This window comes from Hesperophylax consimilis, chromosome 7 (genome assembly GCF_061612785.1).
Source record: "Hesperophylax consimilis isolate HC1 chromosome 7, BYU_Hcon_1.0, whole genome shotgun sequence".
Classification (NCBI taxonomy): Eukaryota; Metazoa; Arthropoda; class Insecta; order Trichoptera; family Limnephilidae; genus Hesperophylax; species Hesperophylax consimilis.
The window spans coordinates 8,847,791-8,871,810 of NC_142842.1; the positions used below are offsets into that span (position 1 = coordinate 8,847,791).

The window sequence follows — 24,020 nt, forward strand, 5'->3', positions numbered from 1 at the left end:
TCATAAATCTTATTTTTGTTATTGGTAAATATCTTTGATAAATCTATCCATAGCAAATTCGTAGGGACTAACTTTATTTGATTATTATCGAATAATGGCTGGGAAACTGTCAAAAAGTCTGATTGATTGCGAAATAAACTTATATGCACGATATTTGTTCAAATGGAATATTTTTAAACTATTTCTACAGCAATGAACGAGATTTTAAAATAAAAATACCAAGCCTCGAGAATTCAAATTATCGCGCCTTCCTTTTTGGTGTTGTCATTGACAATAATGATTTAAGAAGTACCTATGCTGACAGGTGAACTTTCTTTCAACGCAATTTTCAATGGCATTAAATTCGTCGCCGTTTTCATATTGTGAATAGTTTTAACATTAAGCTGAATAATTCTTATAAATATAATGCATTCGGTATGAAAAAAAAAATCCGGCAGGAAGACAGAACCGATTTCTAATGCAATTTGATACATCCAAATCGTGATTTTTGCTGTGAGAAAAAAGAAAAGATTAGAACAAATTATTTCTACCAAATTATTTGAACAAAAGATAACTCAAGAATAGAAAAAAACGTACAAATTAAAATATTTTGATTTTTATGCATTCGAAAGCATTGGGTTAGCATCATTATAATGTTTCCATTAGTAAAAATGTTAATTATTTCGAAAAACAATTTCGATTTTGCTCACTCTAACCCAGCACCTTCTCACTTTCTTGGATGACGTTTCAAAACGATAGTCTCGGACTGTGTGATGATTTTTGACAGAATCGATTTGTCCATTACAATGAATCGAAATATTTCGATGATCAAAACGATCGAGTAAATTGGAGTAAATCATCGGTTGCTCCCATCGCCACCAGTTGATTTATGATCGCTTGCATAAATCAACTATCATCTATCGCTTGCATAAACCTCTCGTCGCTACTACATGTGCTACCATAAATAAACCATTCTGGTGCTAATGGCCAGCGCTGGGCTTGCTGGGCATAAATAAACAACTCTCGTGCTGGGCGTTTTAGGAAGAGTGGCACCATGCACATAAATATACCACTCTCTAGATCGATATCTTCCGGCTTTTTGTATCCAACAGAATTATACAGTACTTAACCACAGATATACAAGCAGTACCTACCGTGCGGAGCAGAGCAGTAGACAAGGTAGAGGAAACTCAAGGCCATTTAAAAAAAGATGCGACCATAGACAACATAATTGCTCTCAGCCTACTCTATTCATTCACTAGCCCAAAAAAACTATTATAAAAATAAAAATCTCCTTGAAGCAGAAAAATGTCGAAATGTTTTCCAAGGGCAAGGTTCATCTGACTAAGAAAATAAACTTTTACAGTGCATTTCCTTAAGATGAAACTTGTTAATCTGAGAAGAAGTAACCCAAAATGACAAGAAATTTGCAAAAACACTGAAGAAAATTTCCAAAACATGATTGTCCGACAGTACGACGAAAAATTCCGACATTTTTCAGCCTCATGAACTCATGGTTACATATGTTTAAAAATCTTTAATTTCACCAAAACAATAAGATAATACAGGATAACACTAATCAATAACATGAATAAGTTTATCGATATAATAAATAACATTTATACGTTGTGGAGGAAGACATATGTCAAGTATGAAGCATTGTTCAAAAAACCGAACGAATAACCTAAAACTGTTAATTCACTTTAAACTTGAACTTACGTAGGTAGGTTGAATATAATATGTTTGTAACTCGCTAACACTATACTGGCTTATATTGTATTTTTATCACGAACAACTTTAACACGCAATATTTTCGACGGAAATGATAGTATTTCGGCAGAAAATGACAACCCGCGTGTATAAATAAACCACTCTCATTTTGTTTGAATGATTTGAAACTGATAAACGGCAAAATTCCGTCATCTCTTTCTGTTACACGAGTCATTATGGTAGAGAGCGAGAGATCAAACCAATCGTTCTGTTCTCACCAATGAGATCTGAGCTTTTAGCCATATTATTCGTTTTCTATAAGAATTTTGAGGTGGGCGTGGCGGTTTCAAATGAGTTTCAAGGCCAAAGCTTAGTTAAATGCCCCTGACCATGCATAAATCAACTATCTAGCACCATGGTGGTATCATAATTCATAGTGGCCATATAATATTATAGTGGAATCAGTGGCATAAGAGTGGTATGTGGTATATCTATGGATATATCTATGCGAAAGACCATAGACATCAAATTAAAAAGTCACAAATTTTTGCTGTAAACAAAATGACAGTTCATAAGTTCTGTATTTAGAAATAAATATTATTCCCAACTTATCTGGTTTCATAGTACGTATTTCTATTAAATAAATCTTCTATTATATGTTATTCTTATTAACTACTTGGGTTAGTTTTTTTATCACATAAAGTTAACTTTTCCAATATGATTCAAAGTATGAGAAACGGACACAATTTCAATTATTGAATTCATGTGGGCAATAATGCAATAATTGTCTTTGTGTTACACTGCTACAGAGCTGATCTTTTTTTTTATCTACTTCCAGGTTTCGCAACATGTAATACGGCGAGAAGGTATTACCGTCTCTTTGTTCCTTATTATAATAATTTGAATCAGTACATCACTATCTAACATGCATCCAGTCCACAACATTAAACGAGAGAGAAAGGATGCCGACTGTACAGATCCAGTTCGTAGGAATCATAATAAACATAGAGTGAGTACAAATTCTACTTCTTCAAAGTGGAACTTCAATTACAGTCAAACTTGGTTACAACGAGCATGAGGGGACCGACTAAATTTGCTTCTTATAGCCATTACTCGTTACATCAAAAATCGTTATTTTAAAATTCGTATGTATATAAATATTAGTATATTTTCAAAATATGAGTTAATTTATATATTTATAAAAAAATATTAGAAAAATTCACTTTTATTAATAAAATTTAAAATCAATGATTATTTTAAAGATTTCGCTATCATGCTCCTCAATTTTCTCCTCAAAACAATCAACACATTATAACTGCCGTCGCCTGGTTCGAGGCTCCTAAGAAAAATATCACAAAATTATCTTTCTTATTATCACTAGCTAGTGCGTATCACCCCGCTTGTTAAAACTCACTTGTCATAAATAACTAGCTTGCGGGATTGTTGTGGTTTTCGGCTGTAAAATTTTGTTTGTCGCAAACTTGTGATGCACAACCCGCGGCCCTACTCGTGCTGCCCTCATGTCAATTTGTACGGCCCACATGGCTGAAGATAAAAATCAAAATGTTTGGAGTAATTCTTGAAAACCCTGGCTGAGAACATTTTTTATAGAGATTAATTTGCGCTGCATGTCCTAAATGGAACAAAATTTGAAGAAATGGTTTGCAGAATACGAAATTCAAAAAAATCAACAGAAACATTAAGGACGGGTTGTTTCGGAGAATTTGAACAATTCATGAAATTTCAACGTTCATTTCCGGGTTCTGTGAAAGTCCTATTCAAGTTATGTTATTATATCATTATAGGCTGGTTGCTTGACAAAACTGAAATTAAAACAGAACTTGAAAAAATCTTTCACAGAACTGGAAAATGAATGTTGAAATTTGATGAATTATTCAAATTCTCCGAAACAACCCGTCCTTAACCTTTCCGGGAGTAAGTTACGTAATTCTGGCTGTGCTCTGGGGAGTGAGTTTTTTTTACATTAATAAAGATATATATTTTTTGATTAAATTTTATGATTGTATGCAAAATAAATAACAGCCGATATCTCTGTCGATAATGATGTAAAATGTTTAAAATTGGTGTAAAGTCACAGGAATATGCCCATAGATGGCAATACGATGCATATTTACAGAATATGCATCGAATATGAATATGCGACCCCTGTCGTCCATAGCCGTCCATACTTCTTTGGCGAAAGTGTGTACCGTCGTTCATTCGCGTCCATACTCCCGGAAAGGTTAATCTTGAATGTTTCTGTCAACCCCCTCCCCCTTAATAATCCACTTGTAAAAATAGCTAAAGCGGCCCCTCTGCTGAAAAGGCTGCTTTTGCATCACTATCATAAGTTTACACCTATGTGTAGTTATGTAGTTACCTTCATGAACATATTTATTGGTTTTTGAAACAAAATTTACGATGAGTTCTAATACAAAAGAAGACTAAAAAGGGAACAAATTTCAAATAACTTTTCGCAGATTTTATGATAATTTAACATAGTGCCTGATGGATAGAAATGTTTTACTTAGCCGACAATCATACACAGGTAGCGCCATAAAAATATGAATCCCTCCCTCACTGGATAGGAAATTCCCGCCAGCCGCCGTCGTGCGCCCGGCAGCTAACCGCCGCGCTGTGCCGCCCCTTTGTTTGTTATTTTATTACTTACTGCAAAGAATTCTTGAATAATTCCCAATTAATGGATTTTTATCAAACACACCGATCCATTCATTTATTTAGAAATTGTGTGTGCAAAATTATTTGCACGGTATATCAGTGAATCATCCTCGTTATAACAGACAACAATTATATGAAGATATGCCTGAACTAAAGTATCATTTGGTAATTGCTCATTATATCCGTGATCCTTGTAACCAAGTTCGACGGTATTTGAAATTATTGTCGATTATTTACTTTTCAAGCATGAAATCTCCGCTCCCGTGTGATCTTAAGCGATTACTGAATTGATTATTATTATTGTGTACTCGTTTATGTGGTTAATAATTATAAATTTTATATGAATTTCTTCTTTAGAAATACTCTGATGTTCCTTCTGAAGTTGCTCGAAGTACGACGGTGAAAGAGGAGTATGGGGATATATTGCCTTTTGATGCTTCTGATGACGAGTCCAGGTAAAAGAATTAATCCGAGAATACTTCTCACATAATTTTCCCTCTTTAATGTCATTCCCATGCATGACTTTGTACAACCATGAGACCTAGAAAGATTAATGTAAAAACTCTTACACAAAGTAACGTACATTTTGTGCATTGAAAGAGTTCACAATAAGTTTATAAGATTTTTATTTTTGCGTCTCTACGGATATTACCCCTGGCTAACCCATCTACTTATATCCTCGGTATGACCAATTACCACTCAGAGATGCGTAGAGGTATTGCTCTGATTAAATATTTGTATCTCTTAATTAACGGTTACATATCTAACAATGAGATTTTGGCTCAAATAAATTTCTTTGTACCAAAGTCTCACTCCCAGGGAAGTCGTCATAACCTCCTTTATTGTAGAGCAAGTCGCACTAATTTGTTCAGGAACTCACCAGTGGAGAGAGTCACGTACTTTCTAAATGTAGTTTATCAAAAGATCGATTTAATTTCCGACAGCTCTCTTACAAGATTTTTGTCACTGCAAATACATTGTATAAACGGTACAATTATAACGACCTGGACGGACCCCAACCTGTATTGTTAAAAAAAATTGTTCAAATTGACTTAAATAAATAAATAACATTCGTAGGTAGTAGTCCCCAGACATATGAATATTAATAGACTAGAACAAAAGGGTGAGGGGTAAAATCAACTGTTGAAGAACGAAGAGGGTAAAGCTGACTGTGATTCGTCAATAAATCAATCTGATAGTATATAGGCATCTCGCCTTATAATATCACCATTTAGTTCTTAAAAGTAAAATCTGCTTTTGAATGAATAGACATTTTTACATGGGAGCGCACATTACTCGCCACGTTATGAACAAATTTGCGAAGTCCAAATTCGGCAAAAAAAATTCTTCTATTTTCAGAGTCGAATATTTAGTTTACGTATTTAGTTAAGACACTTTTATAAATGTTCATAATTTACTTCCTAGTAACAACGATGCGCACACTTGAGAATCGCTACATTCGACCAATGTTGGAGGATTGTCACAACCGCTCTGTACCTATTAATAATAAAATATTGAAATCTTTAAGAAAGTATATAACATTTCACTTTTAAGAAAATATATAACATTTCACTTGAAGATAATAGAAAAGTAAAACAACTAAAAAACAAATGAAATTATATACACACAGCTTTTACCAGCGATTCCTAAGAGTATTTGGAGTAAAAATTTGGACATCATTTTGCCGATGACACTTTTTCAATTAAAAACAAAAAACATCTAGCGTATTACTGATATGCACTCCTTCTCGTTCCAGCAGTACCGTACATACGAAACAAGCGCGTACCTAACACGTGGTCCGTTGCGATGTGTGATATTATGAAAGATAATATGTGATCGGTGGCGACGTGCGATAGAAAAATATAATATTTTAAATTTTAATAGATAAAAAATGTCATCGGACAGCAAAATGACACATACATTTTTCATTCCAAACATGATCACTGTATCTACATTTTACTTCCAAACATACCAATTTTTCACAATTGATAACCAACCATTTATCCTATATTAAGTGTTGTTTATGAGTTGTGTAAAGTTCAAAACTCGTTTAGTAATAACGCCATTAAAGTGGAATAAATTTAAAAATTATTGGTTTATTATCCTTTATGAATACGACGGAGTTCCAAATGATACTATAATGTATTTTATCAAAGCGCAAAAGGCGAAGGCACATCCCTGATTCTTGTGCACGGCTTTGTGTTTCGCGTCCATCGCGTGATAGTATATGTTTCTAAAACTGATCCATATTATACGATGTGAATAAGGTTAAAACAAAGTAAAATAATGCTTACCTATGGAATGTAATACGACAATTGGGTTTATTCTCTTTTTACAAGTTTTCATAGCGCAAGCCGCCATTTTGCCGTGTTATTTCGTAAAATGAACTCGACCATAGCTTGACGCTAGTTCGCACAAGAATGATGATGTCACATTCTCAAGATTCAAGGGAGGCCATACGCGAGCCCAGCCGGCTCCAATGGAACCGGTATGAGGAGTGGGGAATAATACGCTTTTAATCACTTAGGGCAGGTCTACTAATATTCATATGTCTATGGTAGTAGTGGTTAAAGCAGTATTACTTTCCTGTGACTTTATTTACATTGTAACACAAAAGTAGTTAATGAAGAATGTTTGAAATAATCATTTAAATACTTCCAGAGAAGCAGCTAACCTGCAGAAAACAATTATTTTTGGGCGTATTGATGTATTTTTATGTATTATGACTTCCAGTGATTCGGACACTGGGCCCACACCGTCCAGCTATCTTCATGATAAAATTGGAATCTATGTACAAGATGATACTGGTACTTCTGTAGATAAATCGCAGGTAAGATTTTTTATCTAACGTTTGAGGTCTCGTGGCAAATAAAATAAAATAATTTATTAATTGGTTATATCCTTATTATAGCTAGTCAGGCTACTCCCAGTGGATTTTGGAGTAGTGATAGTATCCTACGTTGGGGAAGAGAGCATAGACAACCGACCATGCTTTTCTTGCTCACTGAGACTGAACATCACAGACAAAGATACTATTCTTAGATGGTTGAAATTATTTGAGCAAAAAACCTTCACCGTTTACCGAGTGGACTCCACATTTAAGTGTGAAAAATCTAAGAAACTGGTATTCAAAGTAAGTTTTTTCTTTCTTCTTTAGTCATTTCCCCATTGCTGAAAACGTGAACCCCCCCCCCAAATAATTTGTTTAATATATCTTTATTCAATACTTACCCAAGAAAAATCACAGGATGACAAATCAGTTCCAATTTTGAATTATTCTAGCAGTAATTCAAAATTGTAGTTAATACTAGCGCAGACTCGAGAAAAATTACGGGATGGTCTGAATTGTTGACAAATCAATTCCAATTTTGAATTAAAATTAAAATAATTTTCTGATGAAAAAATATATTGTTTTAAAGGTAGGTACTTACTTACTTTATTGCTTGTCTGAATTCTTCAGTTCCAGTTTTGAAAATGACACTTAAATTCAAAACAAATTTGAGTTCTTTGAACCAGAGTTATGCAGGACACACTGATAACTGAAATTAGTATGTTTGATGAAGTAAACTATTTTGTTTTGTAAATGTACTGAATAGTTTGTGTTTTCCTTACAGAAAAATTTCAGATGCCAACATAACCAGTACGTTCATCAGAATAGAAAAAAGGAGAACACCAGAAAGAAACGCATAGAACATACGGGATGCCCTGCTAAAGTTTCTCTGACTATCAAGCAACAAGACATGCTGAGGTGCGCCCCTTTTCCTTATACATCCATCCTACTCACATTGACGTTGATTTGTCTAATTTAATAAATATTATAAAACTTTTACATTATTCGTTCCCAGGACAACTGATCTGTACCTAAAGGAATACCCCGCAGTCATTAATATTCGATTTACTCACAACCATGATTCTAGAACCGAAAGGGAAATGCACAAAATAATTTTGAAATCTACTATTAGGGTGAGAACAACATTTATGTAATATGTATAATTTATATTTTACCAGCATTATATGACCTTATTCTGCACAAGTATTATTAATTCTGACTAAATAAATATGTCCACCAGATCTTTGACAAGCATATATAAAGTGTGTTTGTGCATGCATTTGCTGTTTATTAGTAAAATTTTATATTATAATTGGAGCATAGCGAAGTTCTGTTTCAACTCGACCACTTTGCATTTCGCCTGTCTGAAAATTTGTTTGTTTGTTCCGAGTACGGTCAATTTTGTCAAGGTAGCAGTATTTGATAGTATCTTTTTATTTCGCTATAGTGCGCGTTCTTGCCCTCCGGCCCACGCGCTGTCAAATCGGAATAATCAACATTATTCCAACTTTACTGTTCACAAAATCACTAGTAGTGATTATAATATATTATCAAGTCGGTGTAAATAATAATTTTTTTACAGATATTGGATGAAAAGCCAAAAATGCAGCAGATTAGAATAATTGAAGGCAATAATTTGATTGGAGAAATATTGGAGAACAAGCGAATAGAAGACATGACGATTGAACAGAGAGTTGGATTGGACGAGGAAAAAAAAGTAGCTTTAATGAACACTGATTGGAACGACGTACTCTGTGATGATGTCTTCTTGGAACGATCCAATCATTCTATCTGCATGGAGAAAGATAATCAAGCTTCGCCTTATGAAGATGCTCTGCTGGAGATGGATAGATGTTTTAATGTTTTGAAACAAAAAACTTTAGAAAAGCCGGAAATGTTTCACCTGCCGCTAATGAATTTCTTGGAAGCTTTTAATACATTCAAATCAGATGCCGATATGGCGACTGCGCTGGCTTCTTTTGGTAGGTACAACGACACCGTCATAGCCTATAAAAAGGAGGATGTCGCTCTTCACAGTAATATTATAGGAGTGCAAGGCATACAAGGAACTGAAGGACGAAGGAAACTTTACACGGGAGGTTACAAAATGATGTTATCTTCTGAAGATTACAATAAATTGAATTCTTACACATAGTCCTGGGAGAAACAAAATACTTTATGTATCCATGTCTGAACAACCTACATTTTCGGTTTTCCTAGTTACGTATAAGATTGAATTATTATATTAATAATTATAATCTATCTTTGCAATCAACGTAGGAAGCATGATGGTCTGATAATTTATTGTTTATAATAATGAAATTGTGTTTTCTATATTATTACATAATATCGTGTGTAATTCTTATATCATTATTATTTGTACGAAATATTTATGAAATAAAAACAATATTAGCAGTTTAGAAATAAATTTATTTATCAGTTCAAAATTTGTATTTACACAATATTTTTATATAAAAAGATCATAATATTAATATTATTTCCTATTTGAATTACATTACTAACAATAGATTTACATTTGGAAAATAATAAGATCAAATCACATAGTGTATGATACATTGGAAACAATTCATTCATGTGATAAAATACATATAATAATAATAATAATTAATTGCCTTAACCGTTGATTATTGGAGTTTCCCAAATGGATTAATGTAGATGAAGAGGTTGAAATCAAACAAACTGGTGATCCATTCTTCGGACTGTCCATCAAGTGCATGGGTGTGTGTGGGAATCCTTTATTCTGCTAAATCAGGATAAAGAACCAGACAACATTGGACAGAATAAAACAGATTTAGTTTCAGGCCTACAAATAATCTGAACCGTAAAAAGTGATAATAATTTGTAAATCATCTATAACTTTGTAGAAAGTACTAATCCACGTCTACATTATTTACTGATCTACTGTTCTACAGTCAAATACAAATACATTTTTTGAAATTTGGTGTAAAATCCAGAAACACCCCATTATATTCTACTCATAAGTTTGTCCGTTTACAACAATCAGAATGTATTTAATTGTATTGCTCAGTACCATCTAAAATTTAAAAATACTCGGCACAACTTGTCTAATCAGGTTAAGGTACGTTTATTTGCACATTTTGAATAATTGCTGTTTAACCAACTAGTTTCTTGTTGCTAAATGTCTCTACAGACCAAGACACGATTTCTAAATATGTGAATATCTCCTGTTCCAAAACTCTAACAAATCTGTCTTTATTACTTTACTTAATGGCACACATATTTACTGAATATTAGTAACAGACCTAAACAATATGGTATCTTGTCATGAGTGTAATGATTGTGATTTTAACTGTAAAATAGTAATCTATTGGGAAAACACTGTTTTTTAGGAATAATAACCTAACTGTAAGAACAGTTGTAATCCTATCTCTGTGATGGAGTATTATTTGTTCAATCGGCAATTTACTTTCACTTTTCATAATCATTTATGTATTGGAACCATTTCCAATTTGGCTTACGATTGCATTGCACAAATTAGTAAAATGGTTAATAGCAATAGCAGTTGGTGACCCATATAAGTACTTAAGCCTGATTTCTGATAACACATGTCGGCTGTATGAACATAATTATAAGGAACTTCCACAGATGAATTCAAATAAATTAGTTAATGTAGTTTATGGTCAACAAAGCTACAGTTGTTAAGAAAGAGATGCTGTTATCTAGCGGCAGTAATGTATCAGTGGATGATGTCACTAAAACTTTGTCAATACAAACCAGATGGAGTTGAATGTAAGTGGAATGTTAAATAGCAGTGCCGCCTTTTGCATGATGGCTGTCATAGCGGTGACAAAACAGGAGTAGCGCTGTTTCTAGTATTCTCCGCCACAGTATGTCATTCTAACCTGACATCTCTGGTCCCCACCATTAAGACAGCCGTCTTACGCCTTCTACATCATGAATATCAAGGCCGAAATGAACAGCACCACTTTCTTAGGAAACCATAGCTTTAGTGCTATTATTTATAAATAACTGCACAATGTTTTGTTAAAAAATAATATTATAATGTGCATAATGTTCTTACATTCTGTTTTTTGTTTGTGTAAATAGAATAATATGTTTGTTTAATTAGAAATTGTTTCATAAAATTGAACTTATAGAGAATAATATATTCTACAAAATATAAACATGAATTTATATTCACAAAATGAATATGGCAAAATAAGACTAAAATTGCTGCATTAAATACTAGTTTTTAATGCAAAAACACAAAATAGTTCCAGTAAATATTACATTCTTATGTCCGTAAGATTAATTTACACTCCTCCAAATTGACAAATGCAAAGTCAAAAGCAAGATGTGAGTTTCTACAAAGGACACATTGAAAGGATAAGAATAGTGGTGTGGGGTAGGAAAGGGGGTCTGCAGTAAATACAGGATCATGAGGTGGCTACTCAACTCTACACAACTTTACACATTATTAGGCTAGACAATACATACTGAACATAAAATTGTGTCTACATATTTAACTGACTATTACTTATATTGAGCACCATGGAAGGAATTTGAGTGCGTAAAACTTTAATTTTAAGTGTAATTCCTTCAATATAGACTTTCTAGATCGTACTTGAAGCCTTTCTATGAAATTCAAATATAAAGCTAACAGATGAATTTATCTTTATGTCAATAAACTCATTCAATTTATACACTAAATGAAGTTATATTGGTAATTGGCGCCGATGACTATGTGAATTTAATATTCTGTCTCATTTCATATCACAATATGCAAATTATCACAATTTACTATGAATCGAAACCAACCTTGTTACAAGTCTCATATAATATATAGAGTCAACTGTCTTGAAGTATATCTATGAGCCCCAAGGTTATTCAAAAGACAACAAACAAGCCTTAGATAAACAAAATTGCATATTGGGTAAGCTAGAGGAACAAAATTTAGCTGGGTTCAAAAGTTTTCCTGCCTAAACTGACAACATTTCAAAAATTTCACATTGTAAAAAAAATGATGAACCTAGATGGGATGGGTATTCAGAATATATTTAAAGTTCAAACATGGGTGATGTTGTCTTCTGATAATTACGATAAATTCAATTATTCTTACACATAGTCCACTGCCAAATAATTTACTGCATAATAAAATTGAATGGCTCCTCAAATATCTTATTTTTAACGGACGGCTGACTAAAGATATGAGATATTGGTGCATACAATAATATATTATAATCTATGCATTGGAGTTGGATGTTTAAAACATTATTTTTGTAGTTTTTTTTTAGAGAAATAAGCTATATAAGAATTGGCATATAAAATTGTATTATTTAATACATATTATGTTCGACTGATGTAATCTAGTTAGGAATTTTTGTAGCATCAATTCGTTTCATTGATGGTGTCAAATTCTTATAAAGTATATTTCCCTAAGAGAATGGACATTTTATATATGCGGTGCATATTTATAATTTAAAACTAAGATTACATACTTTGGGTAGCCTATTCTGTGATTTTTAATAAAATGATGAGGCAATTAATATACCAATCTCTTCACATTGTTTGGTCAAAATATGGTTTTCAATTCAATGAATGAGGAAAAAATGAAGTTACGTAATGCATATTTGATTGTTAGAATGATTTTGTAGGACAGTAAAAAATTTTCACCAGTTACAAGTTGCTAGAATATTTTATGTGTGGTTTCTGTTATAAACCAGATTGCATTTGAATCATTTTGTATATTTGTTGCAAGAAATATTTTTATAATTTATGAATATTCCATAATATTTAATTATATGAATATCCCAACTGGTAATATCTTTTGTATAAAAATAAAGTGATGTATATAAGGAAATGGATAGGTAATAAAAGCTGTTGGCACTTGAAACAGTTTGGGAACAATGGTTTGGTTGGCAGAGATATATACTCGACTGAGGGAATTTTCATTATCAATTTTGTATGGTTAATAATATTTAGATGATTCAAAAAATATACATGTATTTTATAATAAACTGCTATTTATTCATGAAATAAAACAATGTATGTATATTCAGTGAAAAATTTTACATTTACAATAAATTTGAAACAAATTGCTCGACAAACATTACATAATATTATATAATAATTATAATATGCTCTCTTTGTAAATAAAATTAAAGCTTTCGAAAGGATAAATAAAAGATAATCATTGGTCAAGTGGCAATATTGTTTTGATTGTAACCACAGAAATTGAAAAGAGCTGTAATTTGTCAAATCAAAAAATTATCAATGATAAAAATATATGGCATTAAATTATGTCAATCAAATATTGCAGGATTTCCTCAACAAGTTATTTAGCATTTTACAAAAACACTCGCTTCTTTAACCAACCCATTCGCTTAACTTTTAATTCATGAGAATTATGACTAGCATTGGAGGTGTCATTTCAATGGGAGTGAATTGATATGAAAATATTAAAATGGCATCCAACGTCTGTTCTGAAGGAGTGAAATCTGTTTATTTACTAGATTACAAACTAAGAAAAATAAAACAGATCATTCTGTCTTGTAACCGAGATGAAGAGCTCATGTCTTTTGAACAATATTCAATAAAAATGCAATTAAATGAACATAAAATAAGTAGCAAATGAATCGGCCTAGTAGTAATGCAATGAAGGATTCTAACCATGAAGAAATGATGAACAATGTCAATGGGAAAGTAAAAAGAAATTACTCTAGTAGAAGAAAATAATTGAATAATTTAAATGGTAATTCATTTGTTAAATCTAAACATCAGATGACAACAAAACAATCAATTTGAATTAGAGTGAATAAATAGAGAAATCATGAATTTTACTATATCAGTTCATTGAATACAATCATACTGGATAAAATCAATGTCCACCTGCGCATTTCCTTGGAACGCCTATTCTTAGCATATTATCTTCCTATTAAAAAAGAGACCGTATGGAACAGGTATTTTTCTTGGCGTTTCGTTTCCTCTCACTGTGACGTGCTTTCGCAATTGTTTATACGTAAATTTTACTTAAAAAATTATCTACACTCGACCGCGGCGGGTCGACACATTGCTTTGAAGGCAGGGCAGTCTGACGTGGTGTCGTTCCATCCTCACTTTATGCCCGCCTGACGGTGTTCCGGGTGGAGGTTTACTCCTTCAACGCTGAATATTGACACTTCTGCAATAAACAAAGCAACAAACAAAGTTAAATAAACTAATATATACAATACACAATGTCTTACAAAGAATTTATAAAGTTTAATCTGTTGTAAGACAGGGGGTTAGAACAAATGGTTCTTTTTCACGAGTTTAACATGTCTCTGTACTGGTTAGAATGCAGCAAATGTCAAGCATATACAAATGTTAGGAACGTGTTTAATAGTTTTCATAGTTATCCAGTAATGTTGGCCTCACTGTGTGGCTTACCCGTGCTGAGGCCTGATGTTGTAAAGATTGCATATCTGTTACATTGCTATCTGTTGATATATAAGATAGAAGAATCTCAAGAAAATGCAGTTTCAATTTACCATCGGGCAGGTCGTAGAGCCGCCTGGGCAGGCCCGCGAAGTAGGGGTGGTGCAGGGCATCAGGCGCGGGTGCGCGGGCACCGGGATCTGGCTGCAGTAGGCGTGCCGCCAGAGCCTCTGCCTCGCGTGCGTCGTGCAGGCGCGGGAACACGGTGCCGAGGCGGCGTGCGCGGTGCGGTCCGCTGCGATGCGCCCGGTAGCCCGGCAGGCGCGACACACCCGGCCACGTCTCGTCCGTGGGCGTGCCCAGCACCTGCAATCACCAATAACAATCAGTACTATTGACTACTCCTTTTTTAAAACATTAAATCTATTTTTAGTACACTTTTACTTTTAAAAACCGTGGTAGTTGGTTATATCAGATTTTATTCAGCAACCAGTATGGACAACATGAAATATATATTTATAATTTTTATATTAATAGAAGCGGGAGACAATAAGAATTTAACCTATTTATAATGTTATTAAAAAAAATTAGAAATGTATTAAATTTCAAACTTACAAATTTTTGGAAACACGGAAGAAAATCAGTGTTGGCACTCTGAAATTTTATTTATAAAGGAGAATTCAATGCCTACACGGGGCAAGAAGTTTAATTTCCATAGAGCTAGCTCTAAATGAAAATACAAAAAATAAATGGGCGAATTACTCAGAACGCTTTTTACAGGCCATCACCGGTTTTCCGTACTTGACTGCTTGTCAATTCTCGCGCTTACTCAGTAACTGAGTGGATATGACATCTGAAGTTGGATGGTGCGTACCTTGAATATTTTGTCTAGTTGGTCGTAAGTATCTCTAACTCCAGGGAAGGTGGGGACTCCAGTCACCATTTCAACAAATATACAACCAACTCCCCACATGTCCAGGGAAGTTGAGTATTCCGTACTGCCCAGCAGAACATCTACAAAAAAAACATGAAATTATAGTTTACAAGTAAACATAAGTTTATGTTACAGAAAGCCATTTTCATGACGTCGAAAACGGAGGTACAATTCAACGATATCAACATTTGAATTGAAGAAATGCAATTTATTCATAATTTTTTTCGAAATTCGGTGATGAGATTTTAATTCCACCAACGTTTTAGGATATGACTGGGCATCTAAATTTTATAACAGTATTTTTATCTTTTTTTCTACCATGCGGAAATACGTAATTTTTTAGAGGTTAGAAAGAGAAATAATAATTCTCTCCAGTTTGCCTCAAATGTGGATAATTATGGATGCCTAAAAATAGCCAAAATCAATAATTCATATTTAGCGCCGCTATCAGTTTAACTTTCAAAATTATTTCTTATTTTTTATTATTTGAACAAGATAAAAGTTAAGTTACAGTTTTCTTCCAAATTCCCCAACTAATGTGTTTTGGAAATCTTGAGTTCTCTCAATTTTTCTACGATTGGATTAAAAAATTATATAAAAATGTGGTTAGAAATTTTGACAACATTTTTCACGTATGATATTAAAATTTTATTATTTAGAAATAGTAATGTTTATTTTAAATGCGTACACCAGAAAGATAATTTTATCTAGTTTCTAAAACAGTATTTGTTTTTACGGAAAATTAAAAAATAACATTGCAAACTGAACAAAAGTGTCGAAAGTACTGAAGAGTTAAGTAAATTTTATTTATATGACACCTCCCAAGAACTCTCCTTTCATTACTATGTATAACCAGGGGAACTATAGTGAGGCGAGTTAAGGAAGGGATTTGTTAAGTCGAGTTTCCAGAAAGCGCTCAGATTGCATCGGGAATGAGACACTGATTCTAATTACTAATTTTTTTAAAGAAAGAAACATCAAAATAACCTGACAATATTTGAAAAAAAACTCCTACTACCATAATTATAAGAGAAAAATTATGTTGGGGCCAAGATGGAAGACTTGACCAACAGAGGAATTGAACTCATATCACCTGGGTGGGAACATGATATATTTGTGAAGTCAGCCACTAACCAGTCCGACGATTGTCGGTGAAAACTGATTTAATAAGATCAGAAGAACAATATGATGAAGGAGGACAGTTGTATGGGATAATGATAGTGACTCACCCGGAGGCCTGTACCACAGGGTGACCACCTCGTGGGAGTAGGTGTGGCTGGGCACGCTCTTGGCGCGTGCCAGGCCGAAGTCGGCCAACTTGAGCTCGCCGGCGCAGCTGATGAGCAGGTTCTGCGGCTTGACGTCACGGTGGAGGACGCGGCGCCGGTGGCAGTATGCAAGTCCGCGCAGCAGCTGGAACAGGAAGAGGCGCGTGTTGCGCGCCTCCAGCCCGCCCGGGTGCCGCTCCATGTACTGGGACAGGTCCGTGTCCTACATAAATAAATAATACCAACATAAATATAATATATGTATTACTCAAAATAGCCACCATCTTAAAAAAAAACATGGAAGTGAAACTGAATATTTATTTTGTCAAAGTTTGCCCATAGGTGAGGTTAGTTAATTACCTAATCCGGCGATTAATTGCGACACACATCCAATGTCAGAAGACTTTTAAAAAAAGAAGAAGTAACCAACTCCGGCAGGGGTGGGCATAGAGGATACAGACACAACTTGATCGTGCCACGTATTACTGACTTCTTTTACTATTAACTTCCGCATCATATATTCTCCTTAACCTCTCAGGCTAATTTGTTCACTTTTGGGAACAGCTCATATGGTCTCATGGAAATTGTTGTCTCCCTTACTATCATAGTGAGAAATATTATCTAAACGGTGTTAGAAAGAGAAAAATTAAAATCTAGACAAATTAAAATGTACACCTCTATGAAACCAAAAGGTTTGACTGCAATTTGAGGAAAAATTATCAAACTTTGTGAATTTTTTTATTAATTATTTTTTATATAAAATAAAGACAAGACAAAGTGACAGTAATGTTTATAATACATTTGTGTAATGAAATATGATTTTTTTTATCATCAATTTCGGTTTAGTGTTTAAACGAAAAAACGTAAAGTGAGCCATTTTTAAAACATTTCTATGTTTGCATTAAAATTTTTAATATTTAATAAATTATATGGTTATTTCTAATAATAAAATTTGAATGCGTATTTAAGCACCTTTCAAAAATAGTTTTTAGTTTTCGGATATGTTAAGAAAGATTCCATTTATTTGGATTTTATTGCAAAGCGGAAGTACACACACAAATTCGGACAGAATATCCCAGTAGCCTAAAAAGGGTTAAACTCTTATCTTTGTCCTTCCGCTCTACATGCCTAAACCATATAGGCATTCCTTTCTTAATCTTAACCACTATGCATACATCATTCTTTCCAAATCTCCTCATTTTTGACATGGTCACATAAAGTTTTTTCACCATCCATTTATCAAGTATTTAAGCAAAATCACCATTAGGTAATAAGATTCAAGATGACTCAATGGCTGATACCATTATATCACCAATCCACACTTCCAAGCATCAATCCAACTCCTCATTCTGAAAACATTGAGAATTCACCAGTCATGTAGCCATGATTTTAGCATTGAAAAATACCTGTAGTGTCGAGAAGAATCCATTGAATAATTAATAATAAACCGCTCGACCTACTTAGTACCTACTCCTGAGCTACTCAGCCGGAATCGTAAACAAAACAAGCAACCTACTACAAGCACCTACTTGTCTATCGACGACAATAATATTGCAAGTCCGTCTTTCACATTAGAGACATTTCACTAGAGAACTCGCCAGAAGGTTCGAGTCTACCGCCTAGGCATAATTGCCGCGCCGCCAAAACTTCGGGAAAGGCCCAGACCGAGCGAGTGGCCTCGATTTAGTTGCCATTTAACTACCTGCTGTTGCCACCGGCCGAACAGTATAAATAAGCCCGACGCAGCGAGTCAGTCAGTCAGTCATCAGTCCGCCGTCATTTAACGTGTAAAGTGGTAAAAATTCTCGAATCATGGCACCGTCAACAGGAAAACCTTGTAAAGTGGAAAGATGGATTCTCAGAACCCTATTTCTTGAAAAGCGGGGTCAGACAGGGAGGATGTATGTCCCCAGTACTGTTTAACTTATACATGGACGAATTAACCCACAGATTAAACAATGCTGGAGTGGGCTGCCACATCGGAGGTCTATGTGTTAACAATATGAGCTATGCAGATGATATGGTTCTGATGGCACCGTCAATACGGGGATTAAGAATTCTCCTGAAAATCTGTGAAGAATTTGCTCACGAAACCAACATGATATATAATGCGAAAAAAACAGCACTGTTGGTCATAAAACACGGGGAAGCCCCAAAAAACATTCCCCCAGTCTTTTTGAATGGTGAGATTCTGAAAACAGTAGAAACCACAAAATATCTAGGACATATCATCAACAACAAGTTAACGGATGATGAAGATATTGACAGGCAGAGGCGTGTACTGAGTATAAAATGTAACATGCTCAGTAGAAGATTTCGGCTCTGTAGTCCACGAGTGAAAAGGACGCTCTTCTTAGCCTTTTGCACCACCCTGTACACATGCGAGCTCTGGGCTAATTTCAAGAAAAGAACAATGGAAAGGCTTCGGGTGCAATATAACAACGCTTACCGATTGATGTTCGGACTCCCCAGGCACTGCAGTGCCTCCTCAATGTTTGCAGAAGGGCGAGTTCCAGAATTTACAGCTCTGTTAAGAACCAGGATTGCAGGACTGAGGGAAAGGATAAACCATTCCAGAAACATTATTATCATAGAATCCCGTCTGACTTTAGGATCGAGCATTGAAGACCATTGGAGAAAGATACTTGCTCCCACAATCTCAGATCCGATGGATTCCCGTGCTTCTCTGCTTTAACTTAATTTCATTTTCTATTTAATTTTTTAATTTATTAATCTCTTTTTATTTATTTTACTGTATGTAAATATTATTTGTACTTATATCCTCTATGGGATGTGTGGGATTGCACTAACCTCCCCACATCCTGGAATAAAGAATTTATTATTATTATTATTATTAACAAGAATCAACGAGTGATAATTCGCGCTCCTCTTACTAGCGCAAAGGACAATATTCCCGGTTTCGCCCGTACCATCATGGACTCCATCGGGACATCATCATAGCGCCTTGTCCAGATCGCCGTCCCTGGCGAGCGCTACTCGGATTACAAGCGCCCTGGTTCCAGTGTCTCTGACCAGCGCTTCTTCCACGCCACCATGACCACCACGAGGACATGCAGCATCCTCACTGGTCTACGCCGCTCCCGCTCAACCGCCTACAAGGTCCGCCGCACCTTCGGCCTTCCGTCAGCGCTGGAGTATTGATTCCCCAGATCGCCAGTGCCTGACAGTCATCGAGTCCGGTCTCAGCGCGCCGTCGCCAACTACCGCCTAGACCACATCACCGCAGCAACCGGAGTATTCAACATTTGTCCTACATCATCTCCTCGTCACGGCAACTGACTCAATAAACACAATGACCTTCACGACACGCCTTTTATTTTGTGCCTCACACCACTGATCCCCAAATACCCAAAGCACAGAAATAATCACACTAAATCAGAATAGTGAGACCTGAAAGTTAGGTGAAAGTCCTGGTGAAACTAATACTATCGGAAAACCAATTGGTTTCACTAATGGAGGCTCACAAAAGACAGGCGTTAAATGTACATTTATTTAAATTATAGACTCACCACAAACTCAAAGACGAAGGTGAGTGTCTCCCGAGTGTGCACGATGTCATGCAGCGTGACAATGTTGGTATGTTTTAGCTCCTTCAGCAGCGAGGCCTCTCGGATGGCCGTGAAGGGAGCACCTTCCTCCTCCTGCAGTCGGATCTCCTTCAGTGCCACCACTTGGTTCGTCAGGCTGAAAACAAAACAAAATTGAAATTAGTGATGCTGGATAGCTTTTGTTAAAACACATTTTCTATGCATTCTTGGTTTCTCTCGAAAATGATTATTCTTCAATTTGCAAATAACATTTTACTCCAATTTTGAGGGAGTCTGATTGATACCAACACTTATGCCTTGATTTATAAAATAAGCGTCGCCTGGGCTTCATGAAGAGTTTTTAGAAATCAGATAGATATAGACAGTAATTTTCCTCTTATTTTGAATGACAAGTGTGCAAAATTTCATCAAGAAGTACGAAAATTCTCCTAAGGGATGGGAAAAGGGGATGGGGTGGTTTTTCGAAATCTAACGCAGACAGTTAGTGACCTTCCTCATGTTTTGAAAGTCAAATGTTAAAAATTTCATTAATCCCAGAACAAAAATGTAGATTTGTAGAAAAAACAAAGCAAGGCCCGCCATTGACACACAGATTATTAATATATTATGTAATAGGTGCGTTCAACTGTCAATTCTATTTGGCGTTTTTTTTAACAAGGATTTAAAGCTAATAATTTTAAAATAAATTATTGTTCAACTTAAAAATACTTCTCACACCGCCCCACGCTCTAAGTTTTACAAAAAAACTTATTATGGATGTAATAAAAATAACACTATTTTATTTGCTTTTCATTTATTTAAATAACCCCAAGTAAAAATGTTCAAAAACTTCGAAATAAGATATCGTCGTCCACAGCGAGGGAACTCATTTTTTCGTAAATCAAAATCATTGGAATCAAAATCCGAATCCGAATCCATATCAATTTTTTTTTCTATATATGACACGTATTTTTGGGATCGATGTAGTGGCAAAAATAAAATAGCTATAAAACTCGCGGAGGCAGCAAAAAACGGAAGCCCTAAAAATGTACAGCAATAAGTGTAAAAGCTCATAAAATGCACGGTTTAATTCTTTCCAATTTATTTTAGCATTGTGTGTTCCGTTTTTATCGCGAACTGCCACCAGGTACCGGGTTTCTATTTTATTTTTACCTTGTAGTTTACGGAATTAGTCGTAGAGCTGTTGCATCCGAGTTTACCTTTGCAGGAAAAAATAAAATTCTCGCTTAACGCCGCGACGCGCGACCCCGATAAAGGCGTCCCGGCGCGAGTATGAAATAATAAGACAGCTTTCCGGGAAAGCGGATGTGGCTTGTGGAAATGTCGCAGCCGCCCAGGGCTCCACCAGAGACCAGGGACCACGGACCAGGGATCAGGCGAGCAGGAGGTGAGGGAGGTGGCGGGAAGCCGCGATACGGCTTTAACAAGTTCGGGCCTTCCGGTGCACGTTCTGCGCTCTTTCTAGGATCAGTGTACCAAAGAGACACAACATTTTAAGAAGAGAAAAACGCTATTATTATTATTTTACGAAGAGAAATGAAAACCAATTTGTTTACAGATTCAATATCAATTTGAAAATTTTAATATTATGCATTGGTTTTCGGAGTACGGGAAAGAACAAAATAAATATTCCAGATATGTATAAAAACAGCCAGCATAATCCAAAAATTCAAAGTAAGGCTTTAAAATAATATTTTTTTAAAACATATAAAAACGAAAATTCGTAATTCTTGTCGAGTTGTACTTTACTTTGTTTCTTTCTCTCTCCTTTTCTATCCCCTGTATTTGTAATAGAGCATAATCTATTGTTACCAATGTATTAGTGGGTAAATACCTTCTTCTAACTTCCTACCTTGGCTCTGTGCTTATGTGTATAATATCCCTGTCTGTTTCCTTTTTTGTTTCTTCTTGTTTGTTCTACTTAACCTACATTTTTCTATTTGTGTACTGTTTTGCATGTGACACTTATAATTATGATATTTTTCTATATTTTTACAATTTCATATGTGAAACTAATAATTTTGATATCGAAATACCAATTTAAAATTGTACGTATTAACTCCTACAATGAGTTTTGTAACTCGTCGGGGTTATCGTCCAAGAAATTATCGTCGTCCAAGAAACAAAAATAATTAAAAAACAAAAAAACTTACTTATTAAATAATAAAAAAAAAATAAATAAAAAAAATAGTTAAGTCTTATTTGTAAGTCACTAGCCACTAATCTGAGTTATAAACCACTAACAATAAATAGAAGTTATAAATCTAAGTGATATGGTATCGGTTAAATGTATAAATGAAGTTGCTAAGCGCTCTTGTGGTTATTTTCTCACGAAAATGATCCAAACATTATTATTATAACCGAAATGTTATTAACGTTAAGAGAGTTATTATGTTAACAGGGATGTATAAAATATAACATGTTTGGAAAAAACTTAACCTACACTTTCTAACGATAAAAAGCAATCTCACATTTTTTTAATATATTCGCGCAAGAGGTCCTTGTAAGAAAAAAAAAACTCGGCGAGCAGCGTTTTATCTACAATGTATTCATTACAGAAACTTTTAAAAGAAAATGACAAAAAATGGCGACGTTAAACTGCGCGATTCTTGGGCATTTTACTGCGTAATGAAAATATTTGCATCTACGTACAGAAACTTTTAAATTTCGGCAACGGGCGGCTCTGCATACCGAATAACAAAGAAAACTTTTCTGGAGAAGTCGAGAAAGTACCGGGAAAAAAAGTCTCGTGAAACTTTGTGCGGTCGCCATAAAAAGACGAATACAAAGGCGGGACTGAATTATCTGTGGCGCACAGCCTCCTGCTTCCTTTCCTTGCGAGAGTGCCTTCAATTCTAATAAATTTCCAACGGGTCTTATAGCTGTAAGCCCTTCTGTGTATTAATCTCGCGTATAACTGCGCCACGCCACCATTACACGCTAATGTCAAAAATATTCCAGACGGAAGAACATCTCGTCTTGTTTCCCGTACCGCCACCCGGGCGGGAAAATCTCATTAATACTTCTAATAGTGGTAGTTTTGTGAAGGGATCCGGTCATAGTAAGCATCAAACGAATATAATACCGACAAAAACTAACATGCCTTCATTACACATTATAAAAAGGGTCGAGTGTAATCAGCTTACTATTTCTTAAACCCTCGGTTTGTTTTGTTGTACGAATACCTCGTGCAAAGCTTTATACATCAAACACGCAATTGATTCTATTCAAATTAAAAAAAAAAACAGTGAAAACATTTTTATCAAAGCAATATAATAGAATAAAGGAAACAATTCATTTTAAATTAAAGATCAAAACAGAGGCTATTGAAACGATCCGTTTTTGTAAGGACTTCAAACGCAGATGAGTTATAATAATTCTCTTTTTGTTTTCTTCACACCTCGGTGCAGCCTTTTAGTCCTTGTCAATTTCGCGCTCGTTTGTCAAGTGCACAGTGGAATTCAAGCAAACCTTCGGCACGCGAATCTCATTTCTCCCCCGGTGCGGGTCGGATCGGGGTTAATGTGTCCGCGGGGTCTGCAGGCTCCCCCAACCACCCTCCGCGTAGCGTGTTAATGATGCCAGTGTTCACACCACTGTGTCGGTACTGTGGGCTATCTACAGCAGTGGACACACTACCCAATACACAGTTC

At 35.0% G+C, this 24,020-nt stretch overlaps 2 protein-coding genes across 2 annotated transcripts in view; one reads left to right on the top strand and one right to left on the bottom strand.

Moving 5' to 3' along the window:
* Positions 1–2,204: 2,204 nt before the first annotated feature.
* Positions 2,205–9,606, top strand: LOC149422262 (uncharacterized). The gene is made up of 8 exons (XM_089633185.1): positions 2,205–2,312; positions 2,528–2,698; positions 4,726–4,823; positions 7,102–7,198; positions 7,280–7,501; positions 7,983–8,116; positions 8,214–8,331; positions 8,781–9,606. The coding sequence occupies exons 2-8, from the start codon at positions 2,615–2,617 to the stop codon at positions 9,351–9,353; spliced, it is 1,326 nt and encodes a 441-aa protein (XP_089489311.1). The 5' UTR covers positions 2,205–2,312; positions 2,528–2,614; the 3' UTR covers positions 9,354–9,606.
* The window catches only part of Eip63E (cyclin dependent kinase Eip63E), a 272,783-nt gene continuing 258,361 nt past the window's right edge, over positions 9,599–24,020 (bottom strand). The window contains exons 6-10 of the mRNA XM_089633184.1: positions 20,329–20,503; positions 16,760–17,021; positions 15,471–15,610; positions 14,710–14,962; positions 9,599–14,360 (exon numbers count right to left, since the gene is read on the bottom strand). Coding sequence (XP_089489310.1) covers positions 14,293–14,360; positions 14,710–14,962; positions 15,471–15,610; positions 16,760–17,021; positions 20,329–20,503 — 898 coding nt within the window. The 3' untranslated portion in view covers positions 9,599–14,292. The remainder of the gene's footprint in view (positions 14,361–14,709; positions 14,963–15,470; positions 15,611–16,759; positions 17,022–20,328; positions 20,504–24,020) is intronic.